The sequence below is a fragment of the Venturia canescens genome, chromosome 3 (genome assembly GCF_019457755.1).
Source record: "Venturia canescens isolate UGA chromosome 3, ASM1945775v1, whole genome shotgun sequence".
NCBI classification, from domain to species: Eukaryota; Metazoa; Arthropoda; class Insecta; order Hymenoptera; family Ichneumonidae; genus Venturia; species Venturia canescens.
The window spans coordinates 19,067,591-19,094,944 of record NC_057423.1 but is presented as its reverse complement, the minus strand read 5'-3'; the positions used below and the strand labels follow the sequence as shown (position 1 = coordinate 19,094,944).

Genomic DNA, 27,354 nt, shown 5'->3' with positions numbered 1-27,354 from the left:
TTTAAACATAATTTGTAACGATCCAATCGACGTCGAATATTGTGAATAATATCAGAAGCTCCTGAAAGTCTGAAAAGAATCGATTTTCTTATAAGTCTCTGCCACCATAGAGCAAGAAATGATTAGCTTGCATGTGATATTTTTGGATTTAAAAGCTTCTTAGAACAATTCCATAATGTTGAACTTTGGAGTTACTAATAAAATACTTGTCCACCGATTGATATCACAAATTTTAGTGCTGCACGTAATTCAAGTGGTATCTTTTTTCAATTCATTAGAAAATACTTGCCCTCGAATTGATATGATAAATTTTAATGCTGCACGTAAATTAGATGGAATTTTTTTCAATTGATTTAGCTGTTCGAATCAAATAAGAAGAAAGAGGCATCGGTTTCTAAGTTTTTTTTATGGATGGAATTATCAGCAAACACGACACCATCAATGTACTTGTCCCAACCTTTTTTTCCCTAGGGGAAGTTTATGGTTTGATATCACGTCTTTTTTCTCGAAAGTTCCTTATTTATGTTTTGACGACTATATAATTTTAATTTTAATTTCTATGAATTATTTACGATTTAATGCTTATAACATTGGTTTCCACGAAAAAAGACCTATTTTTTGTCAAAATTGTACTGGACATATTTCGTCACAGGTCTGTCCTCGGACTTCGGCGATTTTTTCCCTTGTACTCTAATATGTTTTGTCAATTAGGAACCTAAGAGCACGGCCGCAAGCGGGTTGGAGGCCGGGATATGAATTTCGGCTTATAGCGTAGGTTTCCACGAAAAAAGACCTATTTTTCGTAAAAATTGAGCTGGAAATATTTCGTCACAGGTCTGTTCTTGGACTTTGGCGATTTTTTTCCTTGTACTCTAATATGTTTTGTCAATCAGGAACACAAGAGCACGGTCGAAAGCGGGTTGGAGGCCGGGATATGATTTTCGGCTTATAACGTTTGGGTTTCACTAAAAAAGACTTTTTTTTCGTAAAAATTGAACTGGAAATATTTCGTCACAGGTTTGTTCTTGGACTTTGGCGATTTTTTTCCTTGTATCTTAATATGTTTTGTCAATTAGGAACCAAAGAGCACGATGGAAAGCTGGTTGGAGGCCGAGATATGATTTTCGGCTCATAACGTTGGTTTCTACGAAAAAAGACCTATTTTTCATCCAAATTGTACTGAAAATATTTCGTCACAGGTCTCTCCTTGAACTTTGGCGATTTTTTTCCTTGTACTCTAATATGTTTTGTCAATTAGGAACCAAAGAGCACGGTGAAAAGCAGGTTGTAGGTCGTGATATGATTTTCGGCTTATAACGTTGGTTTCCACGAAAAAAGACCTAAATTTCATCAAAATTGTACTGGAAATATTTCGATAGAGGTTTGTTCTTGGACTTTGGTGATTTTTCTCCTTGTCTTCTAATATGTTTTGTCCATTGCAAACTCAAGAGCATGTAGCAATGCGTGTTGCGGGCTGAGATATGATTTCCGGCTTATAACGTTAGTGAAAAGAAAGGAAAAGAGAAAAGATAGATCAAATTCAAGACACAACGAATACAACAGAATTGGCCATTTTTAAATGTCGTTTTTGCATTCTGAATCTAGACATTTTCGTGTCATCCAAAATATGCCCCCGATGAAATATATTTCCAAAGTTTGCAAGTGGCCGCGGAGATCCAATTATATCTACAGTTTGATAGTTGCAGAAAAAAGGCACCCGGAAACATTTATTATGTCAGAATTCAAAGAAGTAAAAAAAACTGAGCATACTTGATTCAACAGAGCAACGGAATTCAAAGACGTTTAAGGTACCTGCATTGTTTGTGGAGGAAAACAATTTCATTTCAGGATAATTTAGAAATAAATTAGGAAATTCAGAAATTTAGCATAGAATTTAGAAAAAGGAAAATTAAGATAATTAGTAAAGCTGAAAACTTTTGTGATGAATTTTTGAAATTACATGTTACGGTTGGAGTAAAAAATTTAAATAATTGGCACACATGCTGCGACACAAAAATATCAAAGTTTGAAGGTATTCGCTCCATACCGCAGTAATACAAACTTTAATACTATTTGAAAAGAAATACTTTAAAACTTGCTGAACAAAGTTCCATTACATATTACCATAAAAATAGGGGGTGATACTTAGCACATATACTTATCCACAGAAATTTCCAAATTCGCAGGTATCTGCTGCAATTCAATGTATCTGCGCAATGAGTTTGGAAGACAGTAATTTCAAATCCATCCATAAATGAGCAACTGAAGACTTTTGTAATGAATTTTTCACTTCATATTTATGTTATGGTGCGAGTCAAAAAATAAAATGAATGGCACAGTATATAAATTTTGTAGTTTGCAGATTTTTGCTGTATTTCAATGATCCAAATCTATAGTATTAGAGTGGAAAGTTGTTAGAAGTCATGATGTTACAGTGAAATGACATAGCGCACATAACATTCAGAAATTCTGTAGGTTTCCATGATGTTGGCAGGTATTATACTTAATCGCATCGAAAACTGAGCAACTGTACACTTATCGTAATGAATGTTTTCACCAATAATTCCACATTTGCAGTTTGCAGAATAGGAATACTCAACATACACGTCATTTCATAAGTATTGTTGTCAATATTTGTGTTTGCCTACCGCATTCCAAAGATTCAACTTTTCATATTATCAGCAAAAAAAGCATCCAAAGACTTTTTGGAACAAGTTTCAAAATTTATTACTCGACAGACCAGGTGGAAAAAGAATAACTACACTTATATCAAGACCAGAAACTGTTTTGAGAATCTGTTGTACAAAATGTGCGATTGATGATCATAATTGGAAACCTCTTGAATCACGTTACCACAATCAGCATGAAGAAATAGTAGAAAATCCTAGGACACACATATTAGGCAACCAATTAATAATATGCATCGATCCGCTGCAAACAGATGGAGTCAAAACAAGGATCGGAAAGAGCAGAGCCATCGTTAAAAAGAAAAAAGACAGCGCAATTGAAAGAGAACAGAAATCAAAATTGTTTCATGTATCTGTGCATTAGTTTCTGAAGACAGTAATTTCAGATCTATTCAGAAATAAGTAGGTGAAGACTTTAGTAATGAATATCTTCGTTAATATATTCCAGTCGGAACCAAAAAGTTAAAAGATTGGCATACCTGCTATTTCACAGAAATATCAAAGTTCATAGGTACTTGCTACATACCAGTTATACAGACTTTGGTGCTATAGGGAAAAACACTTCAACATTACATGAACCACATTTTAGAAACTTATTATGACACATTCAAGAAAAAAGTGACAGATACGATGCATGTTGAAGCAAGCAAAATGCTGTAATTTTGTATGTCTCCATGGTTATCCGCAGACAAAATATTTGATCACATCCAAAAATGATCAGGTGTAGACTTACGGACATGAATTTTTCAACCCACAATGCCAATCGCAAACATGGTCTGGAAATATTCAATATACATGTCGCTTCATCACTTTGTCGAACTTTAGAGGTGTTCATTGCATTTCGAAGATACAAGTTTTGATATCATGAAAATTAAGCACCCAATGACTTATTGAAATAAATTTCCAAATTTACCATGTAACAACTCAAGTGAATATATCTATGCATTTACATGGCCCAAAGATTTTTCAAAACTTGGGTGTATGAACAAGCAATCATGAAGGCTTTTTGTTATAAATATTTCAAATTATCTTGTTGAAGTCAATATAAAGAAATAGAAATACGAATATTTCTCGTATTTACTGGAGAACGAATAGAAATTGGTATGACAATACACTGTAAGCTAAGGAGGTGGAAAAAAGGGACCGGTGAACACAGCCAAACTAAATGAAAGAAATTATGACAACAATACATTGAATTACTTGACCAAAGTTTTTTGAAATTTATTTGAATTCGTTTACACACAACCATCCACCTCTTTAATGTAATTACACAACATAGAATTTCCGTTTGGAAAGAACGTTTTAGAGGTTATAATGAACGAACGTTTTTTTTCTCATTGTTATTATTATTATTATTCAACACTAATTAGTCACGTCATTAATAATATCGATTCCTTCCACTTTTCAATAACCACTTTTATTTTTCTACACTCTGCACGCGCAACAGCACTCTGGCGGTCACAACCTCAAACGTCAACATGACGCGAAATCTCGCAAATTTGCTATCTATGTATATATTACGATATCGAAGTAGAACAGATAATTCTTAATTTTCACGACACACATTATTCACGTTCTCACTTCTCAACATTTTACTCACTCTCAGTACACTGCAGCTCTATGAGATCAATTAATCCACTTTTGAGGTTTTATTTATTATAGATATTATTGTCGTGAATTGGGCTCGAAACTTATTGAAACTTCTTTTATGAAAAAAATAAAATTGATTATATCCACTGCTATTTCCAATAATGTTTTATTTATTTAAACGAAATTTGCAAATCTTGCACCGTTGATCCACGGGACTACGATCGCAATCACTTTATAATAACATAACGGACGATAACATACGGTATACAAGAAAACATTGAGGACTATCAGAAACTTTCTCATCGGCGATTGGTCGAGACGGATAGATTCTCACCGGTGATTGGTTATGATGGGCATCAAGAAGCCCTTGTATGTATCGGTCTGAACCCATATACGGATACGTCAGCTGCGTAAATGTGTTGGTACTTTTTGCATAATCTTGAGCCCGTGCAAAGTTTTTTCTCAGCAATTACGCCACCGATCATGCTGATTTTGGGCGCAATCGAAAGAGAATTTCTTAATTAGCTGAAAGTTCAATTTTCAAATTGCGACATAACTCCTGAGCTTCGCAATTCAAGAAAATGACATGTCGATTTTACCCCCACCACCGCGAATCGTTTTATTCAGAGATAATATAATCTCGGCGAGAGCCTCGGGCCAGCAGACGACAGGGCTGTCAATGTACTTGTCCCGAGACTCTGCCGAGTCTCTTGATGGGGCATCGGTTTCCAAAATGATTTTAAGCGCGATTTTTTGGTTTTTTATTTCTTACGTGTTATTTGATTTTTTTTGACACTTGAGAAGATAATTACAGATTTGTATTTTTTAAATATAACGTTTTTTCATGATTTGTGCAATTTTTTTCGAATTTGTCTGTTGAAATTACTTACACTTGGTTTCATAATTTATTTTATGGAATTTTTTTAACCTTTTTTTTATTATGGATTTTTTTTACATTTTTTGTGTTATGAACCGGAAACAAGGGACCATCAATGTACTTCTTCCTACCTTTTTTCCTCCTAAGGAAATTTTGAAGTTTTTATATCACGCTTTTTTTCTCAAAGGTTCTGTAATCTCGTTTTCCAGGTTAAATTAAGCTGAGCTAATCCTAATCACACAAAGTTAAAAAAAAAAATAACAACTATATATTCTGCAATCAGAAAATTAAAAATTCGATTGAAGCAATCTTTTAAAAAAATGTTCACATAGTACACAAAAGTGCTCCTCACATCGATATATTCTTATACCTCCTTACCTGCTCGTTTTGCACAATCAAGAAGATTAATTGACTATTAGTAGACAAGAATTTCAATATTTTCAATATAGTCGTAATAATAAAAAATTCTCTTTTGAATCTTATATAACTTGCTATTAATGACCTTAAGAACAAACATAGAAAAAAAATTTAGAACCAGGAAAAAAATTCTATAAAAATAATAAACGAAAAATTGAAAAGTTCAAAAAAATTCAACAAAAATAAAAAACAATCGAAAAAATTCTGTAAAGAAAAATAAAAATTTTCAAAAAAATTCATAAATATTGAACAAATTGAAAAATGTACTATCCAAGTTACATGCAGTATAAAAATGTATGAGATCAATTAGAGGCCAAGTTTTTATTGATAATTTGGAATATTTATTGAACAAATCGGAAACTTTAATTGAAGCTCATGATAATTATTTTCAAGAAAAAAGTTAATAAAAAAAAAGTCATAACGGAAGTTTCTTGCAGTACTAAAATGTATTATATCAATTCGAGATCAAGTATTTATCAGTTATTCGAAATATAATCTCCGGCGACAAATGAGCGTTGAGAATCCTTGTCGGGCTCACAACGTTTTATCAAAATTACTAAAAAATTAATGGAAATAAAATCATTAAAAATTCACATGAAAGTCATTCGTTACTTCAACAAGGTACACACTTTAAAGAATCGATTCCCCTCCGACTTTCAGGATCCCCTGGTATTATTCACAACATTCAACTTCGATTAGATCGGTACAAATTATGTTCAAATACGTCTTAAACGTACTTGTCCGGCCCATCACTTTTTATTCAAATTGCTCATTCGAAAACAAATCAGGGCTGTTCTATAATGACAAATATAATAAAATGGATAAAAATAAAAATAATATCTCCAAGTAATTTGAACTTGATTGTTCGCAAGTTCGTATAGCAATATCCACTTCTCATGTTCTTCAGTGAACACATACCATTCGGTAAGAACCAATGAAAATGAGAAATAATCAGGCGCATTACTAGAAATTTTCGAACCTACTCAGCCATGCAATGTTTTTTTATCTATAGTCACGTACATATTTTGATAAATATCACTAGTCGAGTACGACACGTGGATTCCTAGAATTTGTAGAAAAATGATTTTGTTGTGAATTATGACTCCATATAATATAAATAGATTAATCAACTTCATCTTTCATTTTCGTTTCATTTTGACAAGAGCGATTCGAAGGAAAATTATTTTCTCGGGAATTACTGTTCCTTAATATTAACACATGCATTAACTTCGTTTTTGATTTGTTTTCGAATGAGCAATTTGAATAAAAAGTGATGGGCCGGACAAGTACGTTTAAGACGTATTTGAACATAATTTGTACCGATCCAATCGAAGTTGAATGTTGTGAATAATACCAGGGGATCCTGAAAGTCGGAGGGGAATCGATTCTTTAAAGTGTGTACCTTGTTGAAGTAACGAATGACTTTCATGTGAATTTTTAATGATTTTATTTCCATTAATTTTTTAGTAATTTTGATAAAACGTTGTGAGCCCGACAAGGATTCTCAACGCTCATTTGTCGCCGGAGATTATATTTCGAATAACTGATAAATACTTGACCTCGAATTGATATAATACATTTTAGTACTGCACGTAACTTCCGTTATGACTATTTTTTCATTAACTTTTTTCTTGAAAATAATTATCATGAATTTCATTAAAGTTTCCAATTTGTTCGATAAATATTCCAAATTATCAATAAAAACTTGGCCTCCAATTGATATCATACATTTTTATACTACATGTAACTTGGATAGTACATTTTTCAATGTCTTCAATATTTATGAATTTTTTTGAAATTTTTTTATTTTTCTTTACAAAATTTTTTTCGATTGTTTTTTATTTTTGTTTAATTTTTTTTAATTTTTCGTTTATTATTTCTATAGAATTTTTTTCCTGGTTCTAAATCTGTTTTCTATGTCATCCAGAAACAAGAGACCATCAATGTACTTGTCCCAACCTTTTTTTCCCTAGGGGAAGTTTATGGTTTGATATTTTGCCTTTTTTCTCAAAAGTTCCTCATTTATGTTATGACGGTTATAGGATTTTAGTATAAATTTCTATGAATTATTTGCTTAGTACATTTTGATAGATTCCATTCTCATACGAACATTTTTTATGGGATAATCTTTTTCTATATTTATACACAGAAATTTCAGAGTTCGCAGGTATCTGCTGCGGTTCAATGTATCTGCGCAATGAGCTTCGAAGACAGCAATTTCAAATCTATCCATAAATGAGCAACTGAAGATTTTATAATCAATTTTTTACTTCATATAGATGTTACAGTTAGAGTCAAAATGTAAAATGAATGGCACAGTATTTAATTTGTATAGTTTACAGATTTTTGCAGTATTTTAATGATCCGAATCTACAGCATTATAATGAAAAGTTGTCAAAAGTCATGATGTTACATTAAAATGACATAGCGCACATTGCATTCAGCAATTCTGTAAGTTTCTGGGGATGTTGGTAGGCATCATATTCGATCGCATCCAAAACTGAGCAACAGTAGACCTATCGGAATGAATTTTTTGTATAATAATTCCATATTTGTAGTTTGCAAAGTGGAAATACTCAACATACATGTCATTCTATAAGTTTTGTTATCAAAATTTGTGTTTGCATACCGCATTCCTAAGATACGACTTTTCATATCATTAGCAAAAAAAGCAACCAAAGGCTTTCTGGAAAAGTTTCCAAATTTATCACTCGACAGACCTAATGGGAAAAGAATAACTACACACTATACCAAGACCAGATTTTTTTTTTTAAATCTGATTTACAAAATGTGCAATTCAAGATCATGGTTAGAAACCTCTCGAATCATGTTACCACAATCATCATGAAGGAGTAGAAAATCATAGAACACATATTAGAGAACGAATTAATAATATGAATCGATCCGCTGCAAAACTGATGGGGTGAAAACAAGGATCGGAGAGGGCAGAGTCAAACTGAATATCAAGCAAAATATGGGGATGTCTAAAAATAATGACGACACAAGAAATAAATTAGAAAACATTTATTCAATTAAAGTTTCTAATATCATTCTAACAGTTGCGTGTATTTTTGTTCTATTTATTCGTATATATAACCTATGTACACATGATATATAACCACGCCACTGACAATATATTCGCACTGGACAATATTTCTCGTACTCTGTTGTAATTGAAGCATTATTTCAGTTAACACTTATTTCCAATCGAACGAAATAATGAAATCTTGAAAAGTTTCGTTGACATACATGCATCGCGCATTTTTTATATTCTTTTTCACACACACATCACAGACTACATTTACGCGGCCGCTTTGATACCGGTTTAATATATCACAAATAACAAAATAAATAGTAGTGTGCACTTCTTTAGATGATGAAAATTATTTTTTTATTGATCCCGCACGCACTTCGTAATGTCGAAACTCTGTTCATACGATCAAAAACTGACACATGGTTTGTACATATATATATGTATATCGGTCGAATTTATGACTGCTGTTACCAGCTGTGCTGCGCCGTGTGCTACGTTCTGAAGTTGACGTCAGATTTCCAATCATCAACAACTAATTTCAACAACCAATCACAACGTCTAAAAATGGATGTCGTCAGATCCAACGAATCAGAAACTCGAGAGCATCAAAGTGCCTTTGATGGTGTTTATAAATACAGACGCATAAATTCTTGAATGTGTTGGTAACTTTTGCATAATCTTGAGCCCGTGCAAAGTTTTTTCTCAGCAATTACAACACCGATCATGCTGATTTAGGGCGGAATCGAAAGAGAATTACTCAATTGGCTTAAACTTCAATTTTCAAGTTGCTAAATGGCTCCTGAGCTTCGTAATTCAATAAAATCACATGCCAATTTTACCCCCACCACCGCGAATCGTTTTATTCAGAGAAAGTATAGACTCGGCGAGAGCCTCGGACCAGCAGACGACAGGGCTGTCAATGTACTTGTCCCGAGACTCTACCGAGTCTCTCGATATCAATAGAGTGTTGGAATGCAAAATTGAAAAATTGTTTGATCTATCGAAGAATACTTTTTAAACCAATAAATTCGGACGCCATATAATGACAAATAATTATAGTCATCAATTTAAATCATTTGTTTTATGTGTCCAATGTTTGAAATTCGATTCAAAACTCCCATTCACGTTGAAAATGCCGCATAATCGGTATATTAGTGGATAATGTTATTCAACAATGATGTTGGATTGTAATGGATTTGAATATTTTTTCACGGTTGTAAATCATTTTCATTGTGAGGTTTGAGAATTTTTGTTTACATTTTTTGTGGTACTAGCAACAACGCAGGCGCGTAGCGCTCGCTTTAATTATTATTGTTGGTGTCTGAAAAAACTTTTATTATATAAAAAATATATTAAAATATATACATTCAAAAAATTTTTCAAATATTAAAATATTTTATGGACGTAACAAATTGTTTTGTCATTTGAACAAAGTTTTGTTTCAGGTTTTTGATTGAATTAACAGCATATTTTAATAATGCAACAAAATCCGTTTCCAGTACTGTAAGAAAATATAATTAAAATTATGATTTCCAACATTGAATAGGTTGTAATTAAATATTGTAACGAAACGCTCTTGCCGACCTGGCCTGAACGCCGCCACGCGTCGGTTCGAACAACCTTAATAATAAGGAGCAGGTATGAAGAAAACCCGGACACTGTGAATTTTGGTAAAATATAAAAATATTCAATTTTATTCAATTATTAGACCGAATTTTGACAAAAATAAAAGAAATTTTGTGCCTTGGCTTGCTAATTCGAAAACAATTTTGTTTTTAAACTGTCTTGCTTTGTTTAATCGGATCTGGCGAGAAAAAGACCCGAAAGACCCGAAAACGTTGCAAATTCTCTGTCTGAGATAATTTTTTAATTTCTCAATTTTCGGAATTTGATTGTACAAAAATAATAATTAGAAATAAAACAATTTTAAATTAAATGGTCGCGTTCGTTCTAATCTCTCGATAAAAAAAGCTCTCGATTCGATGCTTCGTGCTATAATTCGTTTGACGCGGTTTTTCCGATGTCCTGTTACGCTCGCTTTTGAAATCAAATAAGAGTAATTCTTACTTTTACAATTTTGAATTTCTTTTTACTCGATATAAAATCAATCTTAAACTATCGTTTCTTGGATTATTATTTTCTAAATGGGTCTAGATTTCCCTGCCTGGACCACCTCGGACAATGTTGTTCAAATGCGAATTTAATACTTAATAATAGGATAAATTTTAATCCTCCTCAACAAAGATGTAAAGAAAATGTGAAAGGGTAGGATGTAAACCACGGGCTATGGGATAGAAACGTCACCGAATCCCTCCGAGAGTCCGTGCATTTACCGGGTAAAGGTAACCCTCCGTCCACGTGTTATGGGATCGAGACGTCACCGAGTCGATCCGAGAACCCCGTGCAACGGAAAGCCGGAAATTTTTTAGAGGTTAGGTGTGGACCCTGGATTATGGGATCGAGACGTCGCCGAGTCGCTCCGAGAATCCAGGCATCCAAGGAAATAGGCAATTCACCGTCCACGGGCTATGGGATCGAGATGTCGCCGAGTCGATCCGAGAGTCCGCGCTACGGGAACCTCAAAAATTTTGAGGATAGGTGTAGTATTGCTGAGGCTGATGTAGACATTGAGTGATTATATATCATGTGTAGGTTATATATGTGAGTTCCCTTTGATAGCTGTGTCGTAACAAACCGGTCGGGGTTTGACGTTACGAAATGCGGGACAAATGTAACAAACGTTCGCACAGTTAGTGAATAATAATATAAATAAGGCAAATCAGTATATCAAAAATAGGTCTGGAAGTTATAAAGACAAATGTTCGTCAATCTATAATGTATCAAGATTTCTTTTTGCGATTGAAATATTATGGTTGATAATTAATAAAACAAGAACACACGGAACTGTTAGTATATAATGTGAGAAACTCCAATCGAATAAATATTTTCTAATTGATTTCTTGTGTCATCATTATTTTTGAATATTCCCATATCATGCTTCCTATTGAGTTTGGTTCTGCTCTTTCCGATCCTTGTTTTGACTCCATTGGTTTGCAGCGGATCGATACATATTATTAACCCTTAGTGTGCATCTGGGGTCAGGTTGACCCCAAAATTTTTTTCTCACATGAATAGCATTTACAGATGAGCATCTCATAAGTAAAACCCCCAATATTAAGAAATCGTTATCCCCTCTCTAAAAGTAGAGAGCATAGCCTGTCTGTCTGCTCCTTTAATTTATGCGTAGCAGCCGTACGAATTAGACGTGGGGTCAGATTGACCGCCAGTGTGTACGGATAAGGTGTTTCAGTGATTTTTCGTTCTACGTGATTTTTATTATCTTGCACTACGGGTAAGCAAATGCTAACGTAAAATATGTTCAGAATTTTTTTTTCTTCATTCTAATGTAAATTATATACAGAAATGGCGTATAATTTACGGCCGCGGAGCGTTGGGGACGCGGTTCAGGAGATTGAGCACCAAAACGATGATTTCGGCGGTGAAACAAGCGACGAAAATGATGATGCCGTCGAAGAAATGACAGACAAGGACACTGATGGAACTTCAAGTGACGAAATTTCAGAGACCGAAGACGTCCAAGTACCAGAGCAACGACGGAAAAGTCCAGCACAGCAAGCGCGGAGGGGAAGACCTCCATCGACTATGAAAGGAAAAAACGGTTTCGTGTGGAAAACAAAACCGCCTGAGCGACTTTCAATTAAGTATATACAAACATATTTACCTCTGCGTACCGATCTATAGTATCTGTTTACTTTCAAATGTGAATTTATATATTTTTTCTTAGCCCGTTTTTCATCGGTTCGAATTCACATACCTAGTCCAACGAACGACGTTCTGCACTGCGAGGACATTTTCGAATTTTGGGAAACGTTATTTACCGTTGAAATGCACAAATTGATCGTGAAATATACCAACATGAAAATTGAGTTGACGCAACGCGCTGTAACCGACAAAGGTAGCGTCCTCCAAACTTATCATCACACAACGGATTTGATTGAAATTAACGCTTTCATTGGATTACTGTACTATGCTGGTATTTGGAGATGCAGTCATATCGGCGTCAAAGAGCTGTGGGCAAATACCGAAGGGTATAATTTTTATCGAAGTACAATGCCTTGCAGACGGTTTATTTTTCTATCCGAGTCAATGCGGTTCGATGATAAGTCACAGAAACCAAAAGACAATAAGTTCTCCTGTATCGAAGAGTTGTGGAACATATTCATCGAGAGATGCCGAACAAATTATAAACCTCACAATCATTGCACCGTTGATGAGCAGCTTCTAGCGTTTCGAGGAAAATGTGGCTTTCGTGTTTACATGAAAAGTAAACCAGATCGGTATGGTCTCAAAATTATTACATTGAACGATGCGAAAACATTCTACCTGATAAATGCTGTTCCGTATACGGGAAAAATACCGTCGAGAAAGGATCATCTGTTCCTGAATATTTGTTCTTAAAAGTGACCGAACCGATTCATAGAACTGATCGTAGCGTGACTTGTGATAATTAGTTCACTTCGATCCCTTCAATTGAAAGAGCGCTGGGTGATCCGTATAAGATGAAAATAACGGGCACTATCAGGAAGAACAAACGCGAAATCCCACTTGAGATGAAAATCGCAGAAGATGAGAAAAGTGCAAAGTACGGTTATCATGACAATATCACACTACTTTCTTGGACACCAAAGAAAAACAAAATTATATTGGTAGCCTCTTCATTTACAAGGTCGTCGAGAATTGATGCCAGATCAGGGAAACCCCAGATGATCAGCCACTACAACAATACTAAAGGAGGCACGGATGTTTTCGACAAATTGTGTCATTCTTATAGTATTGCGCGAGGCACAAAACGTTAGCCACTAAGATTTTTTTTCGGAATGTTCGACCAAGCGGCAGTAAACAGTCGCATTCTTCACACGTGTCATACGATGCAACATGATGAGAAGATCGCTCAGAGACTACCTGGAAGAGAAAGCCAAAAGCAAATTGCTTTACGGCTTGTTACTCCGTTACTTCAACGCCGTTTACGAGAAGCACCATCGTTGCGAATGGGCATCCGGAAAAGCATTGAAAAAATATTGGATATTGATCCAGTGCCACCTTCGGAGGTCGAACGTCTAATGTTCACAAAAAGAGTTCGATGCGCTCTCTGTACTCGAAACATGGACCACAAGACGAAGTTGAAGTGTCCTTCCTGTTGTCGACCGATGTGCGATGATCATCGCGCATATTCGTGTACCGATTGCGGCGCGACGGAGTGATTATTATGGATCATTTAACCAATTGCACAAACTACAAGCCATATATACAAAATAAAGCAGATTATACTTAATTATACTTGAAATAGTTGTTGCAATCTCTTATTTTCCCTCTTTCACAAAACCTGAAAAACGGCTAACTTCATACTCCAAAATAAATACACTTTTTGGAACGGTTGCAAAGTGGACTATTTTTCCCTTAAAGCATGGACCCTTGTCTGTAAAACTCTGTAAGGATTTTTTTCAAAACTCAAAATTTAATTTTTTACGAAAGATTTAACCGAAAAAGTGCTTTTTACGCGCACTATCAACTTTGAGAACGTTTTTGAACAATGAAAAAAGATTTTTTTGGAAATCCGACTTTGCAGCCTTAAAGTTGGATCAATTTACTGCAAAAAGTAACTAAACCTTTTATTCCGAAAAGCGCATAATTACCGAGATATTCGATGTCAAAAATGACCTGGGGTTAAAGTGACCCCATGTGCACGAAATGTCTCGCTGTGTAGGTGTGCACACTAAGGGTTAATTCGTTGCCTGAGATGTGTCCTCTGATTTTCTACTACTTCTTCATGCTGATTGTGGTAACGTGATTCAAGAGGTTTCCAACTATGATCATCAATCGCACATTTTGTACATCAGATTCTCAAAACAGTTTCTGGTCTTGATATAAGTGTAGTTATTCTTTTTCCACCTGGTCTGTCGAGTAATAAATTTTGAAACTTGTTCCAAAAAATCTTTGGATGCTTTTTTTGATGATAATATGAAAAGTTGAATCTTCGGAATGCGGTAGACAAACACAAATGTAGACAACAATACTTATGAAATGACGTGTATATTGAATATGATTCCTAGTGTGCAAACTGCAAATGTGGAATTATTGGTAAAACATTCATTACGATAAGTCTACAGGTGCTCAGTTTTGGATGCGATTAAGTATAATACCTGCCAACATCATGGGAACCTACAGAATTTCTGAATGTTATGTGCACTATGTCATTTTAATGTAACATCATGACTTCTAACAACTTTTTACTTTAATACTACAGATTTGAATCATTGAAATACAGCAAAAATCTGCAAACTATAAAATTTATATATTGTACCATTCATTTTACTTTTTGACTCTCACTATAACATAAATATAAAGTGAAAAATTCATTAGAAAAATCTTCAGTTGCTCATTTATGAATGGATTTGAAATCGCTGTGCTCCAAGCTCATTGCGCAGATACATTGAATCGCAGCAGATACCTGCGAACTTTGAAATTTCTGTCGATAAGTATATGTGCTAAGTATCACCCCCTATCTTTGATTATGGTAATATGTAATAGAACTTGATTCAGCAAGTTTTAAAGTGTTTTTTTTTTTAATAGTATTGAAGTTTGTATTACTGCGATATGGAGCGAATACCTTCAAACTTTCATATTTTTGTGTTGCAGCATGTGTGCCAATCATTTCAATTTTTCACTCCAACCGTAACATGTAATCTCAAAAATTTATCACAAACATCTTCAGCTTTTCTAAATTTTCCTTTTTCTATTCTATTCTGAGTTTTTAAATTTCTAAATTCATTTATAAATTCTCCTGAAATTGTTTTTCTCCAAAACCAATGCGCAGGTACCTTAAACTAGTGATGTGCGATACTGTATTGATCTTCGTAGTATCGATTTTTTTCACGGAAAAAATCGATTTTTTGTATCAATTCTACACGGTTCGATTTTTTTGAGAATCGATTTTTTTTCACTGGATCGATACGTTCTTTTGTATTCCTCATAAATTCCGTATTCATAATTTCTGATTGAACATTTTTTTTTTAAATGTCTTGAGCGGATTTGACTCGCGGTGTACTTGTATCCCGATGACGATAACAGACCAATTAGAAACAGGATATATGCATAGTTCGTCAGTGATTGGTCGTTTGCGAAAAGTTGATCCCATGATGAAATGAATTTCCGTTAACTCCTTTTTCTCAGTATTTGATATTTAGTGAGTGTCTCATATATTTGTCAAGAGATCGTACTGTTCCAAAAACCAACCGAGTTCCATTTGTTAAAAATAATAATTCAATATTGAACATAACAAACAGGTACTCTGCGCTCTGCTATTTTCCAAATATCGGTAAGTATTCATTCATTTCCCTACGAATACATATGTAATAAAAAAATTTCGCTGGTGCTTAACCTTAAAAAATTTCTATCCAGTATATGATAGCGCTCAGTCTATTTTTCCCCATAAATACAGAAACTGGACACTGGTCAGAGGCATAGTGGCTTTAGGTTTTGATGTTTTTTGTGTATACCTGCACGAGTTTTCGGTTCATTCGTAGCTCATTCGGAAATCGCTGAGCATCCTACATCCTACCGCTATTGATATTGATCCTTCGCCTAATCACGTTGCATATATTGCGTTCTGTCTCTGAACAGTAAGCAGATCAATGTTTCCTTCAATCAAGACTATATTAACTTATTTACTTTCTACTCACCTCGTTTTTTTATTTTGCTTGGCTTATGCATTTGTTTGTTATGGAAGAATATTCCGTTGTTTTGTCATGATTCACTATCGCCCTTTGAAACGGGACGGTTTTTTAATTTATAGTGTCCAAAAACAGAAGTGTTGCGTGGAAATATTTCATCGACTATGAGAACAAGGCCCAATGTAAAATTTACCACGTTGAAGTTAAAACTGCTGGCAACACAACGAATTTGGTAAAACATCTTAAGCGAAAGCATCTAGGTCTAATCTCGGACCAACCACCAGCGAAAAACATGCATTTGGAGCAGCATCAAACTGATGTATGGTTGACTTCATGAGATTATAAATTTGCATTCATTGTTTCATTCCCTTATTATGATAAATTCTATGAATTTTCGTTACAGGCTGGTGAGAAGAATCCTGACGATCCAGATAGTCCATCGACTGTCACAGTTTCTGAGTGTCATACTCAATTGAAGTCGGTGCACCAAATGGTAGTTTGGGCAAATGAAGAACGTCGAACCCCAAGCAAATCTTCGCAATCGAGAATCGACAAAACCTTTCACAACTTAAAATCTTTTGAAGGTACAAATCTTAATTACTTCCAATTTCCTTTCACAAATTTTAAATCTATAAATGATTCGATTCGATACTTTTTAAAAAATTTATTTGGAATATGTATAGTTTTTTGACAACTTTAGATAATGGTTGTATTATTTACTTTTCACTCATGCTGTTATCTAAATTTTTCTACTTTGTTCATGTTTTAGGTGGAGGTTCGAAAGCTGCTGAAATTACAAACGCTATTATTTTCATGATAGCTAAAGACAATATGCCATACCGTATGGTTGAAGAAGAAGGATTCCAACATTTCATGAAAACGGCTCTTCCGTTATACAAGGTTCCCGGAAGAAAATCTATCACACGTCTCATAGAAGGGAAATATGAAGTGTTGTCAATAGCTGTAAAATCAAAACTCTCAGTTTCCAACACAATAACTTTGACTTCAGACGTCTGGACGGAAACGCTCAATACTCGAAGTTATTTGGGAATGACAGCACACTTTGTGATGGAAGGAAAACTTGAATCTGTAACGCTAGGCGTAACTTCGCTTGAAGATCGACATACAGGAGAGTATTTGAGTCAATGGTTGCTACAAATGTGTAATGACTGGAAAATTGACATTGTCGCAGTTGTTACTGATAGCGAGGCAAATATATTAAAAGCAGTTAACATCGCTTTCGGAAAAGACAAACACTTGTCATGCTTCGCTCATGCATTGAATCTCGTTGCATCACAGATAATCGAACAAGAATCGACTGTTCATTCCATGTGCGATAAGGTGAAAGCACTCGTTACTTTTTTCAAGCAATCTGTAACGGCAGCCGATAAACTCCGAAAATACAGGGATAAAAAACTCATCCAAAGTGTTCCTACGAGATGGAATTCGACATATTTCATGTTCGAGCGATTCATCGAGATGTCCGAAATCATCAGTGCAGTACTGCTTAAATTTCCCAAATCACCACTGATGTTGTCAGCAAGTGAGCTGCAGCTTGCGAGAGAGACGGTTCAAGTATTAAAGCCTCTCGAACATGCTTCAAAAGAAGCCGGCGGCCAAACGTATGTAACCGCGAGTAGAGTCATTCCTTTGACCAACTTCCTCAAGAGTCGAATCGAGAAACTAGAGGCGATTTTGACTACAAGTGGAGCACAAAAATTACGAGAGTGCCTTATGATTGCTTTTGAAAAGAAATTCGGTCGAATTGAGTACATGAATCTTCTCGCTACAGCAACGATACTCGACCCGAGATTCAAAAAGATGTATTTCAGATTCCCAGAAGCGTACGCAAGAGCATTAATGAAATTGAAACGAGAAATACAAAATTTCTCCATGGGATCGGAGCAATGTCAAAAAGAAAAAATCTCGTTGATTGCAGAAAAAAAGGTTCTCGATCTCGAAGAAAATAGTCTGGAGGCTTTTCATGAAAATCTGAGCAGAAGCAGCCAAAGTCAAGTTTCTACGGAAACAGGAGATCTGATTCCGACAGATTTAAAGCATTACCTTAGCCAACCAACTCATCCATACAGCGAGCATCCGTTGGAGTACTGGCACAACAACAACGTTTATCCAGATCTGAAAAAAGCAGCAAATCGTTATTTGCACATCGTCGCAACGTCTGTGCCATCGGAACGCCTATTTTCGAAGGCAGGGAATATTATGACTGAACGTCGAAATCGGCTGTCACCTAAACATCTACAAGAATTACTTTTTCTTTCATCGCTTTCTCGACAAAATTGGTGCCAGAATGATTGATAAAATATCGAAATGAGAAGAACAAAAGAAATGTGATAATCAAAATGTGATATTTTTTTCAATTTGTACAAACTTTGATATGAATTTTTGATGAATAAAGATTTAAAGAATGAATTATCCACTGATTTCTTGTTCCGGACTTCCCAAAAACTTGCTTTGAATTTTTTAATTTTCGAATTTTTTTATTTGAGCTATGTTCAAATCAACAAGGGATTTTCATGAACTTTTTTGGATCGATTTTCTAGAGATCGATTTTCAATTTAATGATACTCAATAGAATCGATTTTTACGAATACAATACGGGATCGATACGAAAATCGATATTTAAGAAAAAATTGAACATCACTACCTTAAACGTCTTTGAATTCTGTTGGTCTGTTGAATTAGGTACGCTCAGTTTTTTGCTTCATTGAGTTCTCACATGATAAATGCTTCCGGGTGCCTTTTTTCTGCAACTATCAAACTGAATATAATTGGATCTCAGCGGCCACTTGCAAACTTTGGAAATATATTTCATCGGGGCACGTTTTGGATGACACAAAAATGCAATTCAGAATGTAAAAATGATTCAGAATGCAAAAACGACATTCAAAAATGGCCAATTCTGTTGGATTTGTTGTGTCTTTAATTTGATCTATCTTTCCTCTTTTCCTTTCTTTTTTCTAACGTTATAAGCCGAAAATCATATCTCGGTCCGCAACACGCATTGCTCCATGCTCTTGAGTTCCCAATGGATAAAACATATTAGAAGACAAGGGGAAAAATCACCACGGTCCAAGAACAGACCTGTGGCGAAATATTTTCGGTACAATTTTGACGAAAAATAGGTCTTTTTTCGTGCAAACCAACCTTGTAATCCGAAAATCATGAATAATTCATAGAAATTTAAACTAAAATGATATAGTCATCTGAACATAAATAAGGAACTTTTAAGAAAAAAGACTTGATATCAAACCATAAACTTCCCCTAGGAAAAAAAAGGTTGGGACAAGTATATTGATGATCCCTAGTTTGCTGATAATTACATCCATAAAAAAAATCTGAAATTCTTTTTTTTTAATTCTAAAACAATTACTTTATAAAAAAAAAATACAGAACAGTTCGAAAAAAATTTCACAAATCTAGAAAAAACATTATATTAAAAAAAAAACTAATCTGTATCTATTTTTTAAAGTGTCCAAAGCATCAAATAACAAGTAAAACATAAAAAACCGAAACATCACGCTTGAAATAATTTTGGAAACCGATGCCTCATTCTTTTTATTTTATTCGAACAGCTAAATTAATTTTAAAAAATTCCATCTAATTTACGTGCAGCATTTAATTTTATTATATCAATTCGAGGCCAAGTATTTTCTAATCAATTGAAAACAGTCACCATTTGAGTTACGTGCAGCATTAAAATTTATGATATCAATCGAAGGACAAGTAATTTATGAGTAACTCCAAATTTCAACATTATGGAATTGTTCTTAGAAGCTTTTAAAACCAAAAAAATCACATGCAAGCTAGCCATTTCTTACTCTATGGTGGCAGTGACTTATAAGAAAATCGATTTTCTTCAGGCTTTCAGGAGCTTCTGATATTATTCACAATATTCGACGTCGATTGGATCGATACAAATTATGTTTAAATATAAGTTAAAAGTACTTGTCCGGCCCATCACTTTCCATTAAAATTGTTTATTCAAATAAAAATCAGGGCTTTTTTAGAACTGATCGAGCACAAATATTCATGCAGAGGGAATTTAGAGAGTTATCTTCAAGTCATTTTCCCTTAACTGCACTTATTTAATAAGAATGGAAACGAATTGTCCTGCCGTATACAAGGGATGTTTATGTGTATCGATAAATAAAAAACATTTTGCCCATTAAATATGTTCAAGCTTCCAAAATAACTCCCAAGTTTGTATTCCATTGACGGCAATTTTTATTTCTCACTTCTTCCAGCGAACGAATTTCATTCGGCATAACTAACCTATACTATTATTAAGAACATTAAACTAATACTAAATCGTATTTCAATAAATTTTTTACCGGATTCTGCCGTTCAATTTCGTTTTTTTATGATTGATTTTTATTTGTATGAATAGTGATGGGCCGGACAAGTACTTTTAACTCATATTTAAACATAATTTGTATCGATCCAATCGATGTCGAATATTGTGAATAATATCAGAAGCTCCTGAAAGCCTGAAGAGAATCGATTTTCTTATAAGTCTCTGCCACCACAGAGTAGAAATTACCATAATGTTGAAATTTGGAGTTACTCATAAATTACTTGTCCTTCGATTGATATCATAAATTTTAATGCTACACGTAACTCAAATGGTGACTGATTTCAATTGATTAGAAAATACTTGGCCTCGAATTGATATAATAAATTTTAATGCTGCACGTAAATTAGATGGAAGTTTTTTTAATTAATTTAGCTGTTCGAATAAAATAAAAAGAATGAGGCATCGGTTTCCAAAATTATTTCAAGCGTGATGTTTCGGTTTTTTATGTTTTACTTGTTATTTGATGCTTTGGACACTTTAAAAAATAGATACAGATTAGTTTTTTTTTTAATATAATGTTTTTTCTAGATTTGTGAAATTTTTTTCGAACTGTTCTGTATTTTTTTTTATAAAGTAATTTTTTTACAATTAAAAAAAAAAATTCAGATTTTTTTTATGGATGGAATTATCAACAAACTAGGGATCATCAATCTACTTGTCCCAACCTTTTTTTCCTAGGGGAAGTTTATGGTTTTTTAATTTCGTCGAAAATAAACCATTTTTCGAATTTGCGTCCGGCATATTGGATCCGCCATTTTGAATTTTGAAAATCTGATGTCGAATTCGTAATCAGCGACCCCAAAAACATTCATACTATGACTTTGAGACAAATCTAAGAAAATTTTTTTCCAACACAAAAATGGCACGAAAATGTGATTTTTACCTCACTGCGAAGGAGTTAATATCTATGAATTTACTTGGTAAAAAGATTCTTTTTTAAACTTGGGTGTATAAACAACCAGGTCAGATCGAACAAGAGTTATTGTCATAAATCTTCAAACTATGTTGATGAACTCAATGAGAGGAAATAGAAATACGCAATACACGTATAGTCCAGAGAATGATCGGAAATTTGTATGGATAAACTGTAAGCTAAAGAGGTGGAAAAAAGGGACTGGAGGACACGGCCCAACTAAATGTAAGAAAATATGACAAAAATACATTGGTTTAGATATTTATATTTTATAAAAGTTTTGAAAAATTTATTATAATTTATTTGTATTCAACCAATTATTCATTCAAATAAATCTATGTTTAGAAACAATTCACGACGACACGATTAACTGATCACCACGAATTTATCTAGCACACGATACATAACCCTTTTTCATAATATCTCGGTTATATAGCGACGAAGTGGAGTTGCTGGCATGTGACATCAGTCCACGATACCACCGTGAAGTTAACCCCAGGGACATGGGGCCTTTGATGGTATTTGACAAACACGTCAAATTTCTAAATGTGTTAGTAGCTTTTGCATAATCTTGAGCCTATGCAAAGTTTTTTATATAACGCAACCACATTTTCCTCGCATTTCGAGCCTGCCGGCGGTACGCAAAGTAAGTGTTTTACCGACTGTTGAAGTAGATTAGTGGTGAGAAGTACGTAAGATATCACTTTTAACTTCTAGGAGTTGAAATTAATTCGTTGAAATTAATTCGTCCAAATCAATTGAGGAATGAGGTTCGTCTTCGATTTTCATATTCAAAATGGCGTTCGCGCCAATTTTCATTATGATATTCATAATTAGGAGGTCAAAATACGTAAGTATACCAAATTTCAGACCGATTGGTGGTATGCGTTTTTCGGAAGTTTATCCCGAATTTCTGAAAAAACGCTATTTAAAATTTTTTTTTTCGGGTTTCCTCCCTTAATAATCAACCGATCGAATTTTTCCAGATCTCATTCTCTTCGTATTTTAGTTCTCTATATTTCGTCCGTTGGAAACATTAACATTGCTCCATTAGTTTTTCTTTTTTAAACAAAAAATAAAAAAATGCGATTTCTTACACTAAATTGTTAATAAAAAAAAGAAAATGGAAATCTCGAATACAATTTTGGTCAGTTAGCTTCTGGGGATTATTCCGCGTATAACAGCACCGTTCGTTATCCGTTATTATTTTTTTCAACAATAAAACCGTATTTTCTTGGTCTATTAGGACACTAGACTCGTTCATCGAAATAAAACAAATTTAAGCAAGGTTTTTGAATAGTATAGAATTGTAATATTTTTGAGTAGTGCACTCGGATTTATTTGACATTTTAAAGTAATTTTCAGTAGAGTTAAAAAAATTTGTTTTACAAATTTGGTAATATCATGGGAGAACGGGCGATCATCAATGAATACATAATATTTGTAAGGACGCTCGAAACGTAAACACCTTCAAGATTCACCGAACTCACGTGACCCACGAAATATAGTAAATATGGTCGCTGTTACATGTCAAACGTCTCGCGTGTGTTCATCGGATTCTTCTGTGAATTTTTATGATATTGCGACAAATAAATTTCGTAATGAGCAGTGAAGTGGTGTGAATCCGGCTCCGGTCTCTTCGGTTGTGGCAAATATATGTGCAATTTGTGATAAAATAACCTTTATGACGGGCGTAAAAGGTGTCATGGCGTACTCAAACTACTTCTTATTTTTATTGATTCATTGCGTTGATGAGATAAATCTGGTGTCCGAAAATGGACCTCAGCCAGAATTGGCTAATTAAATCACATTTTTCGATATTTTCTACATCTGCGAAACATAGTTTGATTTGCGACGAAATCCGGTAGAAATGGATTTTTGTTTGATTTTTGGACACGAGCGTTGAACAACTGAATTTTTTGTCATGATAAGGGATTGGTGCTATTATATTCTCTCAAAATTTATAGATTTAAAAATCAACATAACTAATCAATTAGTCCGTTGTAATTATCAATTATATAAAAAAAATATCATTATTAGTAAAAATTTGACTAGTTAACTTTTTGATTTGGCAACTTTGTTGTTGGTGGAGAGATATATCTACCTTGCCAACGGTAAACTGATAGCTTGTCACTCACATATGACTTGATACACATAACCAACAATTTATTTGAATTTGAGGTTACGTCATTATTTGTGATTACAAATATTTTTGTTATCACAATATTTGTATAAATATGAACAAAAAACATTTTTCTATTAATTATACCGAGAAAGTATACACGCCTGTACAGTACCGATACACTAATGTAAGCACGTCACAACTAAACATATACGTCGATATACATTAGGGTGGCCCTTAATACGGGTAAAAAAAAAAAATTGATCGCGCCGCCCCCCAAAACGGTTCCGAATGATAAAAAAAAAATCTACGCAAAGCCGTAGCTATGTCCGGTAAGAGGAAGACGTGCCTGTAAGCATGAACTTGGTTTTAAATATCAATTTTTCTGCATGATTTAGTAATTTTTAAAAATGTTGTATTTCAGTGAAAAATGGTCACATCGAGGTCTAAAAAAACGCATTTTGAAGCTTCAAGTTTCCAATTTCAAGATCTTATGACGAAAAAAATGCAGAGCTATATGTTGTGCGCAATTTTGAGAAAAAGTGCGAGAAAAAAACAGCAAATTTTTATGCTTTTTTATCAATTCCATAAGCGTAGATTTATTTTTTTCAACTAAGCCATGGTATGGACCGGATAGCTGGTTTATTAGGCTTCAATTTTCTTTTTTTTAAACTTGGGTAGGACCATTTTTTGCTGAGATGTTGAACTTTGAATGAAAAACTCTTTTGTCTTTGATCGACGATATCTCAGCAACCAATGGTCGCACAGGAAATTCAAGGGCAGTTCTGAAAATTGGAATGATGTCCTACAAGGTTCCGTTGCAATCTTGAAGATCCATTTTTTATTCCATCCTTGTCGTGAATTTAAAAAAATAGGAAAAAAAAGGTAATTTATGGTTTTTCAGAAGCTCTCAATGTTGGAAGCCTTAACAATCAATTTTCATCAAAAACTTTCAGAATTTTTTTTTTGTATATTTCAATCTTATTTATGGGAAAAATGTAGAAAAAACTTGGAAATTTTTAATTTTTCATTTTTGTCATGATCATGACTCGTTTAACGTAAAAAACGTGACCCTCAAATTTGATTAATGTTTGATCGGTTGCAACGAAGAAACGATTGGTTAGATCGAAATGTAACTTCGGCAGGGTTTTTGGGGGTATATTCAGCTGTAAATGGCATACTCAACATCAGTCATTTCATGATTATTTGAAATTTGGCTATTGACTTTCTGAAAAACCATAAAATACATTTTTTCCTATTTTTTTAAATTCACGACAAGGATGGAATAAAAAATGGATCTTCAAGATTGCAACGGAACCTTGTAGGACATCATTCCAATTTTCAGAACTGCCCTTGAATTTCCTGTGCGACCATTGGTTGCTGAGATATCGTCGATCAAAGACAAAAGAGTTTTTCATTCAAAGTTCAACATCTCAGCAAAAAATGGTCCTACCCAAGTTTAAAAAAAAGAAAATTGAAGCCTAATAAACCAGCTATCCGGTCCATACCATGGCTTAGTTGAAAAAAATAAATCTACGCTTATGGAATTGATAAAAAAGCATAAAAATTTGCTGTTTTTTTCTCGCACTTTTTCTCAAAATTGCGCACAACATATAGCTCTGCATTTTTTTCGTCATAAGATCTTGAAATTGGAAACTTGAAGCTTCAAAATGCGTTTTTTTAGACCTCGATGTGACCATTTTTCACTGAAATACAACATTTTTAAAAATTACTAAATCATGCAGAAAAATTGATATTTAAAACCAAGTTCATGCTTACAGGCACGTCTTCCTCTTACCGGACATAGCTACGGCTTTGCGTAGATTTTTTTTTTATCATTTGGAACCGTTTTGGGGGGTGGCGTGATCAATTTTTTTTTTCACCCATATTAAGGGCCACCCTAATATACATATATATAAACAGCTGATAGAGCGGTGTTGCCGATGTCGTACCGAACCTAGTATTCAACGATTCATCGTGAGCGATAATCGTAGTTAATTTATGATTTCATTCTTAAAGTTTCGGTGACCTGATATTTTTATAACGCCATTAACAAGATAAATGTTCAACGAATACGTATATGATTTAATTTTTTTTTTTCAGCATTTACGATCCCTTAAATTTGATTGAAAAATCACGATCCATTTACTGCCACTACGATGTCCAATTTTTAATACTTATTTTCTTGCTTAAATGTTCGGTAACCTCCCCTCAATTTTTTTTACCGTAATTTTCGAACATTTTTCTATGCTGTGTAAAAAAATCAGATTTTTCTGCAGATTTTTAAATAGTGGCCATGATCTCATTAAGATCGCAGTACCAGCTGTTATCCTGGTGCTCGATATGCGCGAGGGGAAATGGCTCGCAGACAACATTAAATCGGAGCATTTGTTAATGATGCAGAGGGTTCATCTCATGGCTTTGGCATGAATAACGCTATGTAAGTTAGAACAAAAAAAAAACGATGTTTAAACGACTTTTTAAACTTTTAACGTATTGTTCTCGAAACGACATTTCCAAAGTTAATAAGTACGATTTCTCAAAAACGGCTCAACCGGTTGATTTACAATTTTAATACATCCGTGTCGGACATATATTCTTCCAGTATTAAGATCAAAATTCAAGTATTGAGAAGAACAAGATTTCCCATAATTATTTATTTCTTTTATCGAATCTTTTTGTTCTTTTTTTCATTAAAATAATTCACACCAGAGATATCGTGCACACCGTCAGACAACTTATTTTGAAGGACCTCCAGGAGACCGTCCTCGCAGGAAGTGTAGATCAAGATTTTTGAAAATAAAAAATGCCAATATAAACTTAATAGCTACCACCACAATTGTTAATGTTTCTTGTTTTTGTCAAATAAAGTCCTGTTCCAAAAAAAATGCATACAAAAGCAACTTTTTTTAACCTTGCAACTGCGTATAATCCTTTAAAAGGTCTGCTCTTGACCTTTACCTGATGAGATCAAACTGATTCCAGGTTGAGATTGAAACGATTCCATATACCTATATTTCTAGTAGTTTCAAAATTCAATCATTTTTCTCAATTTGACTTTGCAATGACTTTGAACCTAATCTGCTTTAGTTAAGCTTCAGCAGATCGAAATACTATGGGATACGAGTTTCTAATTCCTGAAGACGAAAAACAATTTTTTTGTATAGCTGTGTAATAGGCTGATGTTATCCAAATAAATTTTTATGTTGGATAAATGTAAACAGCTCATTACCGACGCTGGATATGATGTCGCCAGATATGTTGTCGTACGCATATGTAATCGTCAAATTCTTTGTCGCAGATATTTAGTCGTCGAAAGAAAACGCGTGTTACTCGTTATCGGTATGTGTTAATATTTTACCTTTGTAACACCGCAAAAACTTACGCATAAATGAGTGTATTTCTGCTATTTAATCTTAGATTGTTATTCACGCTTCAATAAGGAGATAATTACAGAAACGAAAAAAAATAGGCAGCAGCTAAGATTGTAGTTCACTATCGAAAAAATTATCAATGACGGGGTGAAACATGGGGAAAAAATAAAAATAGAATGTCAAACGTTAGATTGTTTTATTGTAAGACATTTCA

The 27,354-nt window shown here is 34.0% G+C and overlaps 2 protein-coding genes across 2 annotated transcripts in view; both read left to right on the top strand.

Annotated features, from left to right (window-relative positions):
- LOC122408437 (protein lin-11-like) overlaps positions 1-27,354 on the top strand; it is a 715,873-nt gene that overhangs the window by 305,701 nt on the left and 382,818 nt on the right. The gene's annotated exons all lie outside the window — the stretch shown is intronic.
- Positions 12,029-18,672, top strand: LOC122408461 (E3 SUMO-protein ligase ZBED1-like). The gene is made up of 7 exons (XM_043415256.1): positions 12,029-12,284; positions 12,411-12,714; positions 13,164-13,444; positions 13,517-13,777; positions 16,479-16,675; positions 16,760-16,940; positions 17,126-18,672. Exons 1-7 carry the CDS (start codon positions 12,029-12,031, stop codon positions 18,670-18,672), a joined length of 3,027 nt encoding a protein of 1,008 aa, XP_043271191.1.